Source organism: Mesocricetus auratus, unplaced genomic scaffold, assembly GCF_017639785.1.
Source record: "Mesocricetus auratus isolate SY011 unplaced genomic scaffold, BCM_Maur_2.0 Super-Scaffold_100010, whole genome shotgun sequence".
NCBI lineage: Eukaryota > Metazoa > Chordata > Mammalia > Rodentia > Cricetidae > Mesocricetus > Mesocricetus auratus.
In genome coordinates, this window is record NW_024429194.1 from 78870548 (window position 1) to 78890384 (window position 19837).

The following is a 19837-nucleotide window of genomic DNA, read 5'->3' on the forward strand; positions in this document are numbered from 1 at the left end:
CTCACACCACTGGAATATGGACGGAACCCTATAACTATAAGACTCACACAGCTCTCTGTGACTCACACCACTGGAATACGGACGGAACCCACTGTCAGACTCACACAGCTCTCTGTGACTCACACCACTGGAATATGGATGGAACCCTATAACTATAAGACTCACGCAGCTCTCTGTGACTCACACCACTGGAATACGGACGGAACCCACTGTCAGACTCACACAGCTCTCTGTGACTCACACCACTGGAATATGGACGGAACCCTATAACTATAAGACTCACACAGCTCTCTGTGACTCACACCACTGGAATACGGACGGAACCCACTGTCAGACTCACACAGCTCTCTGTGACACACACCACTGGAGTATGGATGGAACCCTATAACTATAAGACTCACACAGCTCTCTGTGACTCACACCACTGGAATACGGACGGAACCCTATAACTATAAGACTCACACAGCTCTCTGTGACTCACACCACTGGAATACGGACGGAACCTTATAACTATAAGACTCACACAGCTCTCTGTGACTCACACCACTGGAATACGGGCGGAACCCTATAACTATAAGACTCACACAGCTCTCTGTGACTCACACCACTGGAATATGGACGGAACCCACTGTCAGACTCACACAGCTCTCTGTGACTCACACCACTGGAATACGGACGGAACCCTATAACTATAAGACTCACACAGCTCTCTGTGACTCACACCACTGGAATATGGACGGAACCCACTGTCAGACTCACACAGCTCTCTGTGATGCACACCACTGGAATATGGACGGAATCCACTGTCAGACTCACACAGCTCTCTGTGACTCACACCACTGGAATACGGGTGGAACCCTATAACTATAAGACTCACACAGCTCTCTGTGACTCACACCACTGGAATATGGGCGGAACCCTATAACTATAAGACTCACACAGCTCTCTGTGACTCACACCACTGGAATACGGACGGAACCCTATAACTATAAGACTCACACAGCTCTCTGTGACTCACACCACTGGAATACGGACGGAACCTTATAACTATAAGACTCACACAGCTCTCTGTGACTCACACCACTGGAATACGGGCGGAACCCTATAACTATAAGACTCACACAGCTCTCTGTGACTCACACCACTGGAATACGGGCTGAACCCTATAACTATAAGACTCACACAGCTCTCTGTGACTCACACCACTGGAATACGGGTGGAACCCTATAACTATAAGGCTCACACAGCTCTCTGTGACTCACACCACTGGAATACGGACGGAACCCTATAACTATAAGACTCACACAGCTCTCTGTGACTCACACCACTGGAATACGGACGGAACCCTATAGCTATAAGACTCACACAGCTCTCTGTGACTCACACCACTGGAATATGGACGGAACCCTATAACTATAAGACTCACACAGCTCTCTGTGACTCACACCACTGGAATACGGACGGAACCCACTGTCAGACTCACACAGCTCTCTGTGACTCACACCACTGGAATATGGACGGAACCCACTGTCAGACTCACACAGCTCTCTGTGACTCACACCACTGGAATACGGACGGAACCCACTGTCAGACTCACACAGCTCTCTGTGACTCACACCACTGGAATATGGACGGAACCCTATAACTATAAGACTCACACAGCTCTCTGTGACTCACACCACTGGAATACGGACGGAACCCACTGTCAGACTCACACAGCTCTCTGTGACTCACACCACTGGAATATGGACGGAACCCTATAACTATAAGACTCACACAGCTCTCTGTGACTCACACCACTGGAATACGGACGGAACCCACTGTCAGACTCACACAGCTCTCTGTGACTCACACCACTGGAATATGGACGGAACCCTATAACTATAAGACTCACGCAGCTCTCTGTGACTCACACCACTGGAATACGGACGGAACCCACTGTCAGACTCACACAGCTCTCTGTGACTCACACCACTGGAATATGGACGGAACCCTATAACTATAAGACTCACACAGCTCTCTGTGACTCACACCACTGGAATACGGACGGAACCCACTGTCAGACTCACACAGCTCTCTGTGATGCACACCACTGGAATATGAATGAAACCCTATAACTATAAGACTCACACAGCTCTCTGTGATGCACACCACTGGAATATGGACGGAGCCCTATAACTATAAGACTCACACAGCTCTCTGTGACTCACACCACTGGAATACGGACGGAACCCACTGTCAGACTCACACAGCTCTCTGTGACTCACACCACTGGAATACGGACGGAACCCACTGTCAGACTCACACAGCTCTCTGTGACTCACACCACTGGAATACGGACGGAACCCACTGTCAGACTCACACAGCTCTCTGTGACTCACACCACTGGAATACGGACGGAACCCTATAACTATAAGACTCACACAGCTCTCTGTGACTCACACCACTGGAATACGGACGGAACCCTATAACTATAAGACTCACACAGCTCTCTGTGATGCACACCACTGGAATATGGACGGAACCCTATAGCTATAAGACTCACACAGCTCTCTGTGACTCACACCACTGGAATATGGACGGAACCCTATAACTATAAGACTCACACAGTTCTCTGTGACTCACACCACTGGAATACGGACGGAACCCACTGTCAGACTCACACAGCTCTCTGTGACTCACACCACTGGAATACGGACGGAACCCTATAACTATAAGACTCACACAGCTCTCTGTGACTCACACCACTGGAATACGGACGGAATCCACTGTCAGACTCACACAGCTCTCTGTGACTCACACCACTGGAATATGGACGGAACCCTATAACTATAAGACTCACACAGCTCTTTGTGATGCACACCACTGGAATATGGACGGAACCCTATAACTATAAGACTCACACAGTTCTCTGTGACTCACACACTGGAATACGGACGGAACCCACTGTCAGACTCACACAGCTCTCTGTGACTCACACCACTGGAATATGGACGGAACCCACTGTCAGACTCACACAGCTCTCTGTGATGCACACCACTGGAATATGGACGGAACCCTATAACTATAAGACTCACACAGCTCTCTGTGACTCACACCACTGGAATATGGACGGAACCCTATAACTATAAGACTCACACAGCTCACTGTGACTCACACCACTGGAATATGGACGGAACCCACTGTCAGACTCACACAGCTCTCTGTAATGCACACCACTAGAATACGGACGGAACCCTATAACTATAAGACTCACACAGCTCTCTATGACTCACACCACTGGAATATGGACGGAACCCTATAACTATAAGACTCATGCAGCTTTTAGTCATTTAAGTCCCTTGGCCACAGGCCTTGTGGGGTTTAATTATTCTTCCTGAATAAAAGTGTCAAGTCCTTAACCTCTCCTGACTTCAATGTTCTAGATGTTTGTGAAATGAATTCAAGGTTGGATGGGATCGAAACCTACAAAACTCTCTAATGTCCTCTCTGAGCTGGTAACTTTAGTGTCTATTAGCTGTGCTCAGGACAGTTAGGGCTGTCCCCTGACACCATTGCAGCCAAATGCCCTGGGCTGCCCAATAAAATGGAAATGGGCTTTGTGTTCCAGGTTCTGTTGGACAAACCAGGAGCTCATATGCTTCTCAGGCCCCTTCCTCCTACCTCAGAAACTCACCAAGGACACGTCTGTCAGTCGCTACCATCATCCAGGATCGCAGAATGAAGATCAGCAGGACAGAGCCCCTAGCTCATCACAAGAAAGGCTGTATGAGGATAAGTGCTGCCCTGAGCTGCTGAGGTGTGGGCACTGTGAGTCCCAAGGCCTAGGTCATACTGTGGCTTCGAAAAGTGGTGTGGACTCTGACACTCAGCCACTTGGAATTTGGTCAACATGCTACTCAGTGCAATTCAGGTATGCGGCCATGTATTCAGAAACTACACAGAGGAGTCCCAGCTAACCTTCACGGAGAAGTAGACAGTGCTGAGTCAAGCAGGAATCAACAGAGGCCACTATAAGAGGAGTCACTGCTGACAGAAAGTCAAGAGGAAGAAGGAGGCGGCGGCAGGCACATTGGGGGGGGGGGAAGGAACCACAGGGTGAGGACAACAGCTGGAGCAGCAGGCCTTGAGCACATGTACCACAAAGTGGCATGACACTCCACGTAAACACCCGAGTGTTCATATTTCACTGGGATGTCTAGGCTGGCCTGAGGGTCTTCGTTCTTGTCACACACAGTCCTGAACATGGATCCTCTCAAGTTCTGCAGGCAATATTAGAGCCCCAGGGAAGTGCATAGCAACATTCCCAAGCCACACAGTGTTACCAGCAGCACTTCTGACTGATGGTAATGATTTTTAAGCCACACTAGAACAGTGTGTAGCTGTCTGATGGTGGTGGCTTTGCAGGATGGGGTCATGGGTCTGTGTTTCTCTGACTAAATGCTTTCATGCATAACCCTAACCAAACATGCAGTCTGCCAGGTCCACCACAGGTAGGTGGAGGACTGGAAGGAAGCACAGTTCAGCTGCAGGTTCCACCTGCTCCTCCCAACAGAGAAACAAGCCATGTCTCACAGCAGATCAAGAAGTAATACAAAAAGGGAAAAGAATTGGGTGCTGTTTTGAGAGCATCGGTGTGCTCACCCCACCTTCTAAAGGTCATGCCCTGGCCTTTGTTCAGACATTGCCCCCAACCCACCTGGCACTATGTGGCAGCCTCCTAATATCCACCTTCCAACAATCCAGGTAGCCCAAGTGAAACCCATTTCTCCTGAGGTAGGGAGATGGCCTGTCTAGGCAGCCTGGCCCAGAAGAAATTCCTTTCCCAAGAGTTGCTCCTTCAACACTAGGGCAAGAAAGTATGCAATTAGGAGAGAATGGGACCCTTGCCAGGAACCACAGCCCCCATGGGGCAAGTGAGGGTTAGAAGCCAGCTTCTGCTGTGGATGAAGCTGCTTTCACATAGGAAATCTCAAACCCTTTCCAATGCCTTGGGGGCCAGGCCAGTGATCTGACACTCTAGATTTCAGACCTAGCCAGAGAGAGACTTGCCTTTCTGGAGGCAGTGCCATCTGGTTATCTGCAGACTTCTGAGGGGACAATCTGCCTCTCCAGACAGGCTGGACAGGGTGCTAAGCTGTCTCCTGCACTGGGTCTAAAGCTCCATTCTCCTGTTTGTAGCACCCCGATAGCTCCCATGGAGTTTATTCACATTCCATCTTTATTTACAGTTTCCTGGGCTACAGTGTAAAACAATCCAGGTTCACACAGACTGGCATTTCCACCTCAAAGGATGCTTTTGCTGGATGCAGACTCCTTCAGCAAACTGGCAACACCACCTCATATAGTAAGACTGTTCCCAATGAACTGATGGAGAGCTTTCTGTAACAGTTTCTCATGACTCATTCCAGCACTCAGAAGCCTGAGGCAGGAGAATCACTAGATTGAGGATGTCTTAATCTACATAGTAAGAGCTTTCTAAAACACAAAATTTCTCTCTATAGTTGGTTAATTAAACCCATTGTGATGCATTTGCAGTTTTCTTTGTTAACTCCATTCAGGATCTGCTGGTCTCTTGAATCTGAGAGCAGATACCATTGTCTCTTCCAATTACTAACCTCTGTCCTCCCTTCCTTTGGAGTTTTGAGTTCATGTTCTACATCTCCACCTTCCTGCACTTCACTTTCAGAAGTCACTCTGCTCGGTAGGGTTTTCTCTGATCCAACTTCTAGTGCACTGACTGCTCTGCTGCCTGTGCCTAATGTGTTAGACTTGCTCACTGGACTCTTCAGCTAGTTGTTTTTGTAAGTATCACCACATTCTCAGTGTGTGTGTGTGTGTGTGTGTGTGTGTGTGTGTGTGTGTGTGTGTGTGAGACAGAGAGAGAAAGACAGACAGAGAGGACAGAAAGAGACAAAGACAGAGACAGAGAGACAGAGACAGAGACAGAGAGACAGAGAGACAGAGAGAGACAGAGAGACAGAGATGGACTTTGCCATGACATGTGTGTGGAGGTCAAAGAACACCTCTGTGGACTTCCTTCTCTCCTTCCACTTTTACGAGGATTCCAGGGATCAGACTTAGGCCACTGGGCTTGCATGGCCAGGCATTTTTCAAACTTCTGCAAAACTGTATAGTCTTCTATCCTCTAAAGTTATGTTAATGATTTTTTCTTTCGTTCATAGTAAGAATAGCAGTTTTACTGTGTGTGCCTACAGATCAGCAAAGCTCTCCACTTAATGGACCTGACTCTTTTATCACTTACTCTCACTGCAGGAGTCTTGTATGTGGATCATCCCTGACTGCGTACAGGCCACTTCACTTGAAAATAAAATACGGTGAGAAATTAAGGTCCGGAGAATTCCTCTAGAAAAGATTTTGTTCTCTATATCACAAGCCTTGTGAAGAACTCCAGCACAGAATCTCCAGAAACATGTGTCCCAACAATGCCAGTCCTCCATGGCTTGAAGCTGGCTGGGGTGATGTAAGGGCTATGTGACACCCCCTCCGCCAACACACACAAACATACACACCTTGGTGTGTCACTCTTCTAGCTCAAGGAAGCAGGCAGAATGTCCAAGGACTCTTATCCTGGGAAGGCAGAGTCCACTTAACATCCTGAAAAGCTAGCAAGTGGTCTCTGGGACCACTTATTCTGAAAGTGGGCACACCCACCAGACAGCAGTGACTTTGGTGCCAGCTGATCTCACAAGGGTCCAACAAGAAAGTCCAATAACCCTTGTATCTTTTTGACAGCCCTTCTCTCGAAAGACGGTGATTTTTTTTTTTTTTTTTTTGCTGTTCCTTTTCGTTTCTTTCTTTACTGGCTTTGGCAACATCATATCTGCCTTTTTTATTGTCTTTAGCAGGAATCTGCTGCAGTAAAAGCCCCCCCCCCCCCACCTTCTGTTAATCCCAACTCCAATGGCTCAAGTTGCCATTCCACAGGGCTTCCATGGATGTCTCAGAGGCCATCTGCCCGCTCCAGAGACGGCCTCTGCTTCCCCTCCAGTGCCATCTCAAAGGCTGCTGCCTGCTTCCTCCTCTGCCTCCATCATGGACACAACCCTCCATGCACCTCCATGTCCCCACGGCACTTGCATCACAGGTTTAGTAGTGCTGGAGAGGCATTACTCAATAGGGGTAATTTCTTTAAAATGCCTCTGGAAAATTCTTTAACTACCCTTACCACAAGAAAATAGTGACAGCACCTGTCTTCCACAGTCACCATCTACGGTGCCTACCTTCTTCCCTCCTCAGGCTTGCCATCTATCCTACCTTATACATCCACCACTCCTGGGATCCCTATCTCTGTTCTGCAGGGCAATTGTTCTTTTTACACCACACATCTGGAACAGCGCATAAAACCCCCAGTCTCCAGCAGGCCCACAATCACTCCCCCCACCAAGGCATCAGTGCTTTCTCTGACCTTCCCTAGAAATGCAGAACTCAGGCAGCATATTAGAATTTTTTAAGTAATTTTTTCTATACAGTATATCCTGCCATTGATGAAACAGTGAGCCCCCTATAGGTGAGGCAACTAGAGCTGCAGCCTTGGAGTTTCTCCAAATACTAGTGGAGGCAGAGAGAGAAGAAGGTTCCCAGGCAGGGCTGGAAGCTCCGAGGACTAGACATTTCCTGTTTGCACAGTCCAGTGTCCTCATAATGAGGCAATTACACAAATTTTCAGAGCTTTTGAAATGAGAACAAAAATAAACAGGTTGCACAGCCTGCCCTTGAATACCGGACACCATCCTGGGCTGTGAAGAGCTGATCCTTGGGTGAAAATAAAGATGCACTTCACCCCAGAGCACAGACGGGCAGCTCTGCGGTAGTTGCTGCTGCTCCTCTGAGCAATCACTGTGTAAATCTGCAGTGTGCCTCCTTCTGAACCACAGCACCAGAAAAAATCAATTCAAGCATTTCCCCAACTGCAGCATTGGAGCAAACCAGCCCTGGCCACAACTTAAGGCTCATGGAAAATACAAAATAAGCCTTCTAAGGGGCACAGGAGGAAAAGAAGAACCTGCTAGAACTGTGTAACTCACAGCTTCTGCAAATAGTATTTCAAAGAACTAAATGAGGCCGGGGACACTCATGAAATCACTGGTAGGAAAAAACCTCAACCAGAGCCGAGCGCGTGAGAGTGCAACATGAGTGCAGAATAAACGCACAGGGTGCACTGACGGAAGAAAGAGCAGCACTTTGGAGAGGCTGAAAAGCAGCTAAACACACTGAATCCAATAAAGCACCCCTACAAGTGCATGAGACTTCATAATATGGAAATGAGGCAATAACCATCAGACACAAACCGACTCCCAGACTCAATCAAGGAACACAGTGCAGTTTAGAAGTTTTTGGCTCTGGTTTATAGTGTCACTCAGCCATTTCCCAAACCAAGTGTCTTCCTATGAAGAGAGCTGACAGTTTTCTTCTTCCATGAGAGCAGCAAGGGGAAGGCTAGGGAGGAGTCTGCACACACAGAAGGCGCATAGCCAGGACTACACCTTAACAGTCCTCGGAACTTTTGATGAAGTGACTTGCCTGACTCACTCGGGACTCTGGGCAGCAGAGAGCATCTTCTACAGCTCACTGCTGACTGGCCAGTGTCACACATATACATAGGTCTGGTTCTGCTTGGCATCACTTTGTTAATGCTCTGCTCATTAATTTAACAAACTATCAGGAGGTCTACTTGGAATGGGCAAGCATTATCTCTCAACTTTCATTTAATTAAACTCTGCTATTGCAATATGACATTCAGCACATAGCAGGGGGAATTATCTTAAGGACGAAGGTAAAAAGTATTTCAAAGGCCTCACTTAAACATGAAAGCATAATCTAAAATTGCCCGAGCACACACTATAATTTTTCTATAATATTGAAGATGTTCTTTCTGGACTTGGTAATTAATTGGATTCCATGGAGAAATTATTCTATCCTCCCTGATAGCAAATGATATACACAGGCAGGAGAAGCAAGGCAAAGGACAGCCATCAGCAACTACCCTGCTGCCCAGACGAGAAGCTGCAGCTGGTCCAAGAGGGAGGCTGGCTGCCAGGAGCACAGGCATCTTCTTCCCCACAGAGTCCTGACTGGAGCACAGAACGAAGGGCAGGACAGCTCCTTCTCCTGTTGAGAATGCACTTGGGTGAGAAGTAACAGGCCCAGGTACCACCAGCCAAATGAGAATAAGGACAATAGTATTTGGCAGAGCTGAGGGCCACGACCACCTTCCCTCTAGCACACTCCCTGTCTCAGTGAGGGGATGCTCTGGACAATGACTTACCATCAATCCGGCTCACAAGTTCCTCCAGCATCTTCACTTTCATTTGAATCCCAGGCTGGGCAAAGGTGTAATTGTCCTAAGGAAAAAAACATAACAATTTATGTTATATGCACATAAAACAAAACATAGGACTGGGGATGCTTTGAGACCTTAGACTCAGATACCCAGAACCCACACAAAGGCCAAGCAGCTACAGAAGCCACCTGTGATCCCAGCACGTGAGAGAGAGAGACTGGGGATCCCCAGATCAGGCAAGCTAGCTAGACTAGCTAGAACTAAGGAGTTCCAGATTCAGCCAAGAGACTGCACCTCCAAAAGTAAAATGAAGTGAGATTGAAGAAAGCAACCGACGTCAACTCCAGGCCTATACACACACCAATTAGCACATACTCACAAATGGATGAACATACATGAAGATGTACCACACATGAGTACCACTCTCCTCCAATAAGCCAGATACTCCAAAAAGGAAAAAGCGCTGAAAGAAAGTTTATAATACAAAACAATCCTATAAAACAAATCAAGTACACACTGCTAGGCTGCCTCTTGGGAAACAGAAACAGGGCAACACTCTGCATAAGACCAACAGCACAGCACCGTCAGGTCTCACCCCGCCCCCATCTGATGTCAGAGGATGCACACAGTTCCCAGGAATGCTTCATGGAACATTTCTATCTGATAATGTTGGATATTTACATTTAAATTGAACAAACCAGCACCCATGTGTCTGGCTCATTGGGCAGAACCATCTGCTGGAATGACCACCTCGCTGGGCACCTGGACAGCAAGCACCCGGCCCACCAGGGAGCCAATGAGAAATAGCAAATGTGCTGACAGTGCAACAATCCAAGTGCTAACAATGTAGTCACTGCATGAGAAGTGCAGCGATATGGGTGAGCCTGGGTGAGGCTCATGTGGATTGCGGATGGGCAGCACAGTTTGGGGTTTAGGAGCTTTAACTGACAGAGACCAGAATAGAACCTTAGCTAATACTTAGGAGCTGTGTGACATCCACAAGTAATTGTTCTCTCTGGGCTTGTATCTCATCATCTGTGTGATGGGAATGCCCACCCTGCCATCTTGGCTTGCATGGAAGCCTCAGAACAGGACCCAGGAGAGTAGGGAAGGGCTTTCAAATACAACATGGACATGACAACTGGCAGCACTCAAATTGACAGCACTCGGGAAGTAGCACAGGGTACTGGTGAGAGGGCAAGGAAGAATGCTGACTCCCAGAGTCCACAGGGAATGGGTTCTGTATCTTCACAAACAGTGGGTGAACCAGGCAGCCTACACCTAAGGGCATCAAGTTTGCAGTCTGCAAGCAGCAGGCAACATTGCAGAGTCAGAAGCATCAGCCCTTGGTCCCCTTCAGGACATCACAATAGCACTCAAAGTGCCTGAGCACCTGATCCTGAGTAGGATTAAGGACATATGCTAGCCAGCAGAAGTCCTCACTGCCAAGCAGCCACTGTGGTTCAATACTAACAAAACCTACAAGCTGTTTAGATGTCCTTCCCAAGCAGGAAGAGCCAGGAATGCTCCCATGCTGGGACATCTCTCCCAGACAGAACTGCAATGAGGGGCTCTAGACTTGCAGTTAACCCCTAAGTAAGGGTAAGACCAAGAACAGCTGTGCCGACCAACCTCACCAAGACCATACCAGGCCTTCCAGAGACCTAGCATGGCAGCAAAGACAGGATCTGGGAACATGGTAGGAACTGCTCAGGACCTTGGAATGACTTTCTACTATGATTCTGAAAGCAAGATCTTTGACAGGCTTATGAGCTCTCCTAGAAGCCAGATCACAGAAGGAACAACTGTTGGGTTCAGTCTCAAGTTCAGAAAGTCAGGAGGAGTCACAATCATCTCAGAAACCCAAGCATCCTGCTAGCTGAGATGGAGCAGAAGCTAGAGTCAGGACTAACTGGGATCTAACATACCTGAACTTAAAAGCCATAAGAAAATTTGGTTCTAGTCCTCAGTTCTTCAGAGAGTCATCATCTTTGAACCTGAGCTTGTCAAGGATGACCTGTGAGACTTCATTAGTCCTGGGAGGCTAACAGAAGGCTAATGGTCTGGTCTGTTGGTATATGTTAGCATGGTGTCCCTCACCCTCATGGAGGAATTTATGATTAACCAGGTTGAATTTTTCCAACTGGACAGAGATGAGAAAAAAACCTAAGTGTGGTTTGCAGCCTCTGCGTCAGGAAAGCCTCCCAAACCACTTATTAATGTTCTGGTGTGACAAACCTCACCAAGAACTTCTTCTTAACAGACCACACTTACCTGAGTAATGCCAGGAGAATACTGTACTCAAAGGATCAAGGGTCTCAATGGGTTGAGCTCAAGGATCGTGTCTTGTCCCACACAGCTGACTAGGAGTATATTGGCTACCCCAATTACAAACTGAAGAAACTAGGGGGTGACATATCCCCTAACTACACCCACAACTGAAGTATGCTTCATATGGTGAGAGCCAGCACCAGGAGACTAATCACTGGGAGGACAGAGGTGCTGTGGGTTCATCACTTGCCCAGCTCTGGCCCATCATCTCTGGCTGAAGACAGCAGCCTGGACAATCCTGGAATTAAGTCAGTGATTTGGCTTCCACGCTTTGAAAAACACTTCAAGCCCCTTGTTCAGCAAAAATGGCAGGCCTCTTTGCTTCTATCTGTCACTGTTTTGTTTTATTTCTCAGTGTGTTCAAAGCTCAGGAAGGGAAGATAATTTTCAGAATCCAAACATTGAGGCAATAATGACACCAGAGTCTATAAGGGAAAAAAGAGGAAGAGGGAGAGAGGACCCTAACTCGAAGAGACCTTCAAGGCTAATGAGAAGGCCTTGGAATTCTGGCCACAGGCAGAAGACAAGAACAGCAGCGTTCAGACTAGTCCAATACAGGATGGGCAGAACTCTGGAGAGAAAAGCCTGCCTTAATGGAGGTGCAGGCAGGTCCAGCTGGGGATGGCCCAGCTATATCTATGTCTAGAATGGCTCCACAGCTTAAACTCTGCCCTGAACCCAGGCTCCGGAGCTCTAGTAGCAGCTACACAGTAGTGCTCTAAGATGACAAGCCCTGGAACTGAGGGCTGCAGAACTAGCCTGCATGAGATGGCACAGAGAAGGAAAGGACTGTTGTGTGTCCTGCTGACTGCCAACATACACTAACAAAGCCAGACAGACCCAAGGCTCACCCAACGGCCCCCCTCCTACCCCTTCCCAGATACACACATTCACAGATACGACATGGGAAATGCTGCACTTGGAAAATACCTGCTGTGCCAATTTGGAGACAAAACACGTACACAAGAAGCAATGTGGGAGGCAAGATGACAGTGGATGCTGACCCAGGAGTAAGCATAAGGCCTGGTGAGGATGAGACAAGGTTCTAAGTAAAGCTAGAAGTGGGGAGCAGAGCACAGAGGGCCCCCGGGTCCCTAGGGTGCATGGCATACTCAGGAAAGGGAAAGGGAAGTGAGGGCAAAGCAAGCAATGGAAGAGAGCCACGCTGAGTTACAAGCAGACGGTGAGAAAGAGGCACAGCTGCCCAATGACATCAGCAAGGGGAAAGGGCAGACGCCTGCTGTCATGGCTGCAAGATTCAAATTTTGGAAAGACCCCTGATTGTACAGTGTAGAAATAGCAGAGTGGGACCAAAGAAAGAGGGTGCTATCAGTTTGAAGACAATGGCCATAATAGAGATGAAATGACAGCAGAGCTTCCCACTGAGGATGCAGTCGACCCAAACTTCCCAACTGCTTCCCACTGACCTGAACTGACTGGGTTTTTGAACTTCAATGCAGGATTTTACATTTATTCCTATTAGTGTGCTCATTTGATTGGTTCTGGGCTGGTATTCCAGGCAGCTGAACTCATTGTGAATCGTGATTATGTCATCCATCACATTAGCTGTCCCTCCAAGCTTAGACGCACTGGTTAAAGCAATACCCTCAATGTCTCCATTACAGTCTCAGAGAAGTGGTGAGAAGGACGAGGACAAGGACGGGCCTGTGGCAAGTCTCAGAGTGCAGTCAGCACAGAACAGTGGCTGTGAATACATGGCGCCTTGCCTAAATCCTTGTTTTCCCATCTGCCAGTTCAACCTCCTCTTGTTTCTCACCTATGATAGGGAGGCAGCATGACCCCTCACAAGGGCACAGGGTGAGGAGTGAGCAAATGCATCTAATGGAACCTACCGTAGCATCTACACCAAGTACATTTCCAACCTCCCTGTCCCTAGCTTGTAGATCATAGTACAGTGTCTATCACTGAGGAGTCCTGCCAGGCACGGCAGGCCAGCAGCCCCCTTCTGTAAACCACTGCAGAAACATGACCCAGGCTTATTTCAGACACAGGACAAGCAGCAGCCTAGAGAGTGTGACATGGCAGAGTTGTCAAAATAGAATCGCCACTGGATTGAGGACAGACAGCAATGGATAGAGACAAAATAATGGGATGTACAATGCCAGTCTGGAAAGGCCATCCTTCCAACCATGTGGCATTCTGACAAAGGAAGGGGAAGGGGGGAGGGAGGGGGAGGGAGGGATTTCATTACCTGCAACCCCAGCCATACAGTCCCTTCCACTGAGCATCATGGGGCAAGAAATCCAATGCCAAATGCAAGTTGTCTACAAGAGGAACACTTTTAGTACTATCTTTTTTTTTAAAGATTTATTTATTTATTTGTTTATTATGTAGACAGTGTCCTGCCTGCATGTATCCCTGCAAGCCAGAAGAGGGCACCAGGTCTCATTACAGATGTTTGTGAGCCACCATGTGGCTGATGGGAATTGAACTCAGGACCTCTGGAAGAATAGCCAGTGCCCTTAATCTCTGAGCCGTCTCCCCAGCCCCAAATGAACTCTTCTCTGATGTAAGGCAGCAAATTTGACTGCTCACCATTTTAGTACTATCTTTTTTTTAAAGATTTATTTATTTATTTGTTTATTATGTAGACAGTGTCCTGTCTGCAGAGGAACACTTTTAATAACATATACCCAGTCAGGAGTGAGAGGACAGAAGAGGTCCAACAAAACCCAAGGAGATACAAGTGTTTGGTACCATCAGACAAAAATGAACTCATGATGGGACCATGATCAGAAGCAAGGTGCCATAACATGAAACAATCTATGGCATATCTATCTGCCAAAATAGTACAGTGACTCCCAAATGCACATCTAACACTAAGATTCAAGTCATGTGATAGAGTCTGACAAAGCCAAAGAAGAAAGAGGTGCAGCGTCTATAGCTGGAAACCTCAAGAAGTCCTCAGGAACCCAGGGAAAGCATACAGCACCAACAGGACAGGAGACTGGGCCGCACATCAAGCAGTGTGACCTGGCAAAGACACAAAACCCCTCCCACATGGCAGAGCACAAGTTCTCTCCACTTAGAGTGTGAACCTAGACTTCCAGAACTTCAGACAAGAGGAGTTCCCACCCTTCATCAAAGAAGTGTCTTTGCTCAGCAGACAGAAACAATTACAAAAGGCTACAGCCAGTGAAAATGCAGAAAGCAACTGGCTGTGGAGCCCAGTCCCAACTGATACAAATACTACACAACCCCTACACCAAGGCTCGGGGAACATTGGTGAGGAGGGTGTTCAAAGACTGGAAGAGCAGAGGACCAAGAGAGACTTCTTTGAGACTGTGTCTTCTAGATATGACACTGAAGCTATCCCCATGAAATCCTAATATTACGGCTCTCTAAACAAGACCCAAACAATGGCAACACCAGGTGACATGCCAGTGCTGATAAAGGAACTCCCATGTGGCCCTACTCCTAGATGAAGAGCTATAGACAATTAAAGACTGCTTACAGAGAGTTAGCTTTCCCCAGAGACAGAAACCCTGATTGGTTAACCAAGACAAAGGGGTCAGCCCTAAAAACATATGCACATAAACAATACTAAATGGACTCTCTCTCTCTCTCACTCACACACACACACACACACACACACACACACCAATAAGTACAAAATAAAATGTCATGAGTTTGAAAATGAGTAGGAGAGTAACATGGGAGGGTGCTGGGGGGGATGATGTGACTATTATATATAAATAAAAAAGGAGGGTATTAAAAAAAAAGAAAGAACAGGCGGTGGTGGTGCACGCCTTTGATCCCAGCACTTGGGAGGCAGAGGCAGGCGGATCTCTGTGAGTTCGAGACCAGCCTGGTCTACAAGAGCTAGTTCAGGGCAGTCTCCAAAGCCACAGAGAAACCCTGTCTCAAAACAAACAAACAAACAAAAAAACAAAAACAGAAAGAAAGAAAGAAAGAAAGAAAGAAAGAAAGAAAGAAAGAAAGAAAGAAAGAAAGAAAGAAAGAAGCTGGTACTGTGAGAATTTCACCCAATAGCCAATTGTATTAGGACAGCTTGGCCCAATAGGTGTGGTCTTCTCTGGGATACATGACCCAATAAGAACTAGAAGCAAAGGGTTACCAAGCTGGTTCATTTTCAAAGGTTTCTAGAGCCAGTTTAGAAAAGATGCAGTTACAAATGAACAGAAAACACAAGACCCTACTAATGACTGTTACTCTAGTTATTCCTCTCACCCAAACTCTGCAAAGCAATTCTCCAACTAGAAGTACAGACTAGAAAATTACTGATAGCCACATTCTAGGTAAATAAAGCTCTGGCATTCACTGGAGGCCAGACTTCACATCCTCTCAACCTGGATAAGCAGACGAACACTCTACATCCTACACTGACTGAAACCCAGACCCACAGTACCGTGAACACAAACCAGAACCTTGAGAGCAATTTAATGTACAGAAACAAAGGCTGGAAACCCATGTCAGTTTTAAAACCCAGTTGATATCATGAACACAGTAGAGAGAAATAAAATACCAATGGACATAAACTTTTTAAAGCAATTTTAAAAACCTCCAGTAAGAAATAAATTTAGCAATATATGAACAACAACAAAAAAAACACAATGAAAATTATTTTAAAAATGGATAAGGATAAAATCTAAATTTAAAACTATGCCATGTTCACGAACTGGGAAACTCTATGTTGCATATTAGTATATATTTCAAAAATAAAAACTAATAGCTTCACAACTGTCCCACTGAAAATCCTATCATATTTGTTTTGTTTTTAAGAAAGTAACAGCTAAGAATACACTACGTGCGAAGAACTAAAAAACTTCATGACAACTTCTTTAAAGAACAAAGTTGAAGAAATGCTTCAGTAGCTATGAAAGGATGGGTGGCATGAAAGTCCAGCAGTCGGCTGACAGACAGGAACCAAGTTCAGAAACAGACACCTAGACAGATTCAGCAGATACCCAAGCAATCTAATGCAGAATAGAAACAAAACTGTTCTCAACAAATGGTGCTGTAGTCACTACACAGTCTACACAGATACAAGCCCCACCCTCTCCTCATAGCATAGGCAAGAGTCAGATTGCAGACTTACAAGGAAAATAATGAGGTGCAATGGCTAGGCTTGGTTGTTGACCTGACAGAATCTAGAGTCTTTTAGGAGACAGTATGCTGGACACACCTATGAAGGTTGGCCTCTGATGATGTCTGGGAGGTCTTGATGATGTTGCTGTGAGGGCCCATCTTAATTGTGGATGGAACTGAGCCCTGGGCAGGGTTCCTGAACTATATAACAGAGACAAAGCTCAGTGTAAATGCATTCATCACTCTCTGTTTTCTAATCGTGGGTGTGATATGACCAGCCATCTCATGCTCCTGCAGCCAGGACTTCCCTGCCATGACGGGGAACCATGAACTATGAACTATGAACCAGAATAAACCCTTCCTCCTTCCATTTCTTTTGCCAGGACATTTCATGATAGCATTGGGAAAAGAAACTACAGAAGGCATCCCGTGAGTTGGCCAAGGATACTCAGTCAGGATGCAGCAAATAATACACACACTCAAAATGATTTTATCAAAGCTAAGAGATTTCTGTTCCTTAGAAGGCACTGTCCTGAAGGTGAGCTGGTGAGCCTGGACTGGGAGAGAGTGAACTCCAGATACAAGTCTTAACAAAGGAATCTGTGAAGCATAAATGAAAGGCTAGGAGGAAGTACAATGTTGAAGAACTAGCATTCTGATGTCAGAACGGAAGGGGTTAACAGGCATGGTTGGTGAGTACCTAATGTGGTAGAGTCGGTTTCCTGAAGAACTTTGGCTTTACCTTATGAAAACTCAACACTACACTTGAGACCCAGCCACTCCTAGGTAAGGACTCTGGAGTATGTCAGTGAGAAGGCATTCGCAGAAACATCACAGCAGCCATGAGAGTCCCAGGCTTCTCCCAGCAGGAGGCAAGCTGACTGACATATACAGGCAAGGGAGGTGACTTAAAGGAGTGCCCTTTTTGTTCAGCCAAGAATGTGAATTTGTATGTTTCTCAATGACATTTTAAATTTTCTTTAAGTTTCATTTTTAAATTGCTTACTGTTCGTTCTTAATGAATCTTTGTAGCCCAGTTACAGGAGGATTTTTGTCAGCTTAATATGCCTCCATCTTATCAACCAAAACTCTAAAATCACATCTGTGAATCTTCAGCACACAGAGCCAACCTCAGCGAGTATGTGAGGCCCATGATTCCCATATGTAAGTTGGCAAGTGCTCCATCTACTCACTCCCAAATCAGTAGGATCTCCTGTAAACTGTTCTCCTCAATGTCCACAAAGGCCACCTCAGAGCCTCCTGTCCAAGCAGTGGCCCTCCCTAGTTCCCCTTCCTCTGAACTGATAAGCAGGAGTCAGCTCCCAGGGACTATGACAGTTTGAGATCCCAGCCATCTGAGCTCACTCCTGAGGGTCACCACAGCTCTACTTGAAGGTCACCTCCCACAGCAGGCAGCAGCCTTCTCTGGTGGCCTTCTCACCAACAAGTTCCAGGATAATAGAGCCACTTTCCCTCCCACTCCTATTCTACCAGGCCACCAACCAGTCCTCAGATTGAATAATTCTTCCCCAAGGAAAGGAAATGTAAATGACTAATTATAAAAGGCAACGGTTCTTTTCTCCTCAAAGAAGCTGTCCTGCTAAGTAATGAGTCCAAGAGTAATAGTATGACTTCAGGGTAGGCAAGTGTGGAGCTGTAATTCAGGAAGTAATGGCCAGCCAACAAACCCTGGCATGAGTGCTGTTAGGGAAATGAACAGACTGGCAAAAGAACAAGAATAATCCCCTAAGAGCCACAGAAGGATGCTGACAGCCCGGACTTGGACTCCAGGACAGCAAAGAGCTGAGACTCCACGCAAGTCAATCGCCAGCCTGCACCCCCAAAGAACCAACATTCAAACCAGCTTCATCAGGCCTAAAGCCAGCCACCTATCTTCACACAATCCATTGTAAAGAGCCATCGAGTCAGCAGAAACCTTTCATGTATATTTCCCCAGTCTACACACCACAAAGTTATTCCCCAAAGTAAGCTGCAGACACTCAGCAGCATTAATAGATAACCTGTGTGTCAGAAACAAAGATGAGGCAGGAGGATCACAAGCTCCAGGATAGCCTGGGATATATGGAAAAATCCTGTTTTAAAACAAAAATAGAAAACTGTAGAGCAACTAAGAAACTGGGCCCAGCAAGTTCTTTTTAAACTCTATACCTCTTGCATTTACTGCATTACCCCATCCAACACACACACTTCTGAGATGTCCTTTCTCTTCCCAGCTAGACTGCTTATACTTTCACTTTTTTATTTTGGTTTCATTCTTTGTGACAGGGTATGTCTCAAAGACATTGTGCAGCCTTGGCTGGCCTGGAACTCAATATGTAGACCAGGCTGGACTTGAACTCTGCTTCCTAAATACAAGGATTAAAACTGTATGCCATCATGTTCAACTTTCAAGTTGTTGTTGTTGTTTTGATATGGGGGGACTTGGAGGCCAACAAGGGGCATGGGGTCCCCTGGAGCTAGAGTTATAGGAGCCTGTGAACTACCTGAGGGATCATCTGGGAAAGTTCTTACAGAACTGCCAGATGAGTTCTTATTCTTTCACCATGACTCCTGAGGGATAGCTGAGCAATAATCAGAGCACAAGGGACCAAAATCTCCAGATTTGCTTTATTTGCTGACTTAAGATTGCAAGGCCAAGGTGGGTGTGGTACTCAGACTGTAACCTCACAAACAACAAAACTCAACTTCTCAGTCACCATCTTCTCAGTGCTATCTTCCCTCCAGAGATTCTTTCTGTCTGTGTTTGCTCCCACACCTTCATCTCCTCAGACTTCAATCCCCTAATCCCTCTGGTTGTGTCTAATGGATGCAGAATGTGATGACTGTAATCTGGTTGCCAGAAGTTCCAGTTAGTTTGTCCAGAGTTGTCAGAGTTGTATTCTGATTGCAGACTATGCCTCCACCCTTCACATTTTAAACCTAGGCATACCATGGCTCTTTCGGTCAGTGTTGGGAGCTAGGCCCAACCAAGGCTTTCCCTAAGACCCTGGTATATGAAGGAGGAATGCAGTTCCTTGCTTAAACCCAGGAATATGCTTGGAAAGGCTAGTAATGACCTGGGGCTTGGGACTTCAGATCCTGGAACCTCAACTCTAGCCCCATAAAGAGCTG

At 46.6% G+C, this 19837-nt stretch overlaps 1 protein-coding gene across 4 annotated transcripts in view; it reads right to left on the reverse strand.

Moving 5' to 3' along the window:
* Tbc1d22a (TBC1 domain family member 22A) overlaps positions 1-19837 on the reverse strand; it is a 293862-nt gene that overhangs the window by 128067 nt on the left and 145958 nt on the right. For 3 of the 4 annotated variants that reach the window (XM_040754023.1, XM_005067065.4, XM_013111376.3), the window contains one exon: positions 9290-9365. In XM_040754023.1, the coding sequence (XP_040609957.1) occupies positions 9290-9365 (76 nt within the window). Of the gene's footprint in view, positions 1-8346; positions 9133-9289; positions 9366-19837 lie in introns of those variants that run through there. The other variant, XM_021225438.2, reaches the window with a different exon arrangement.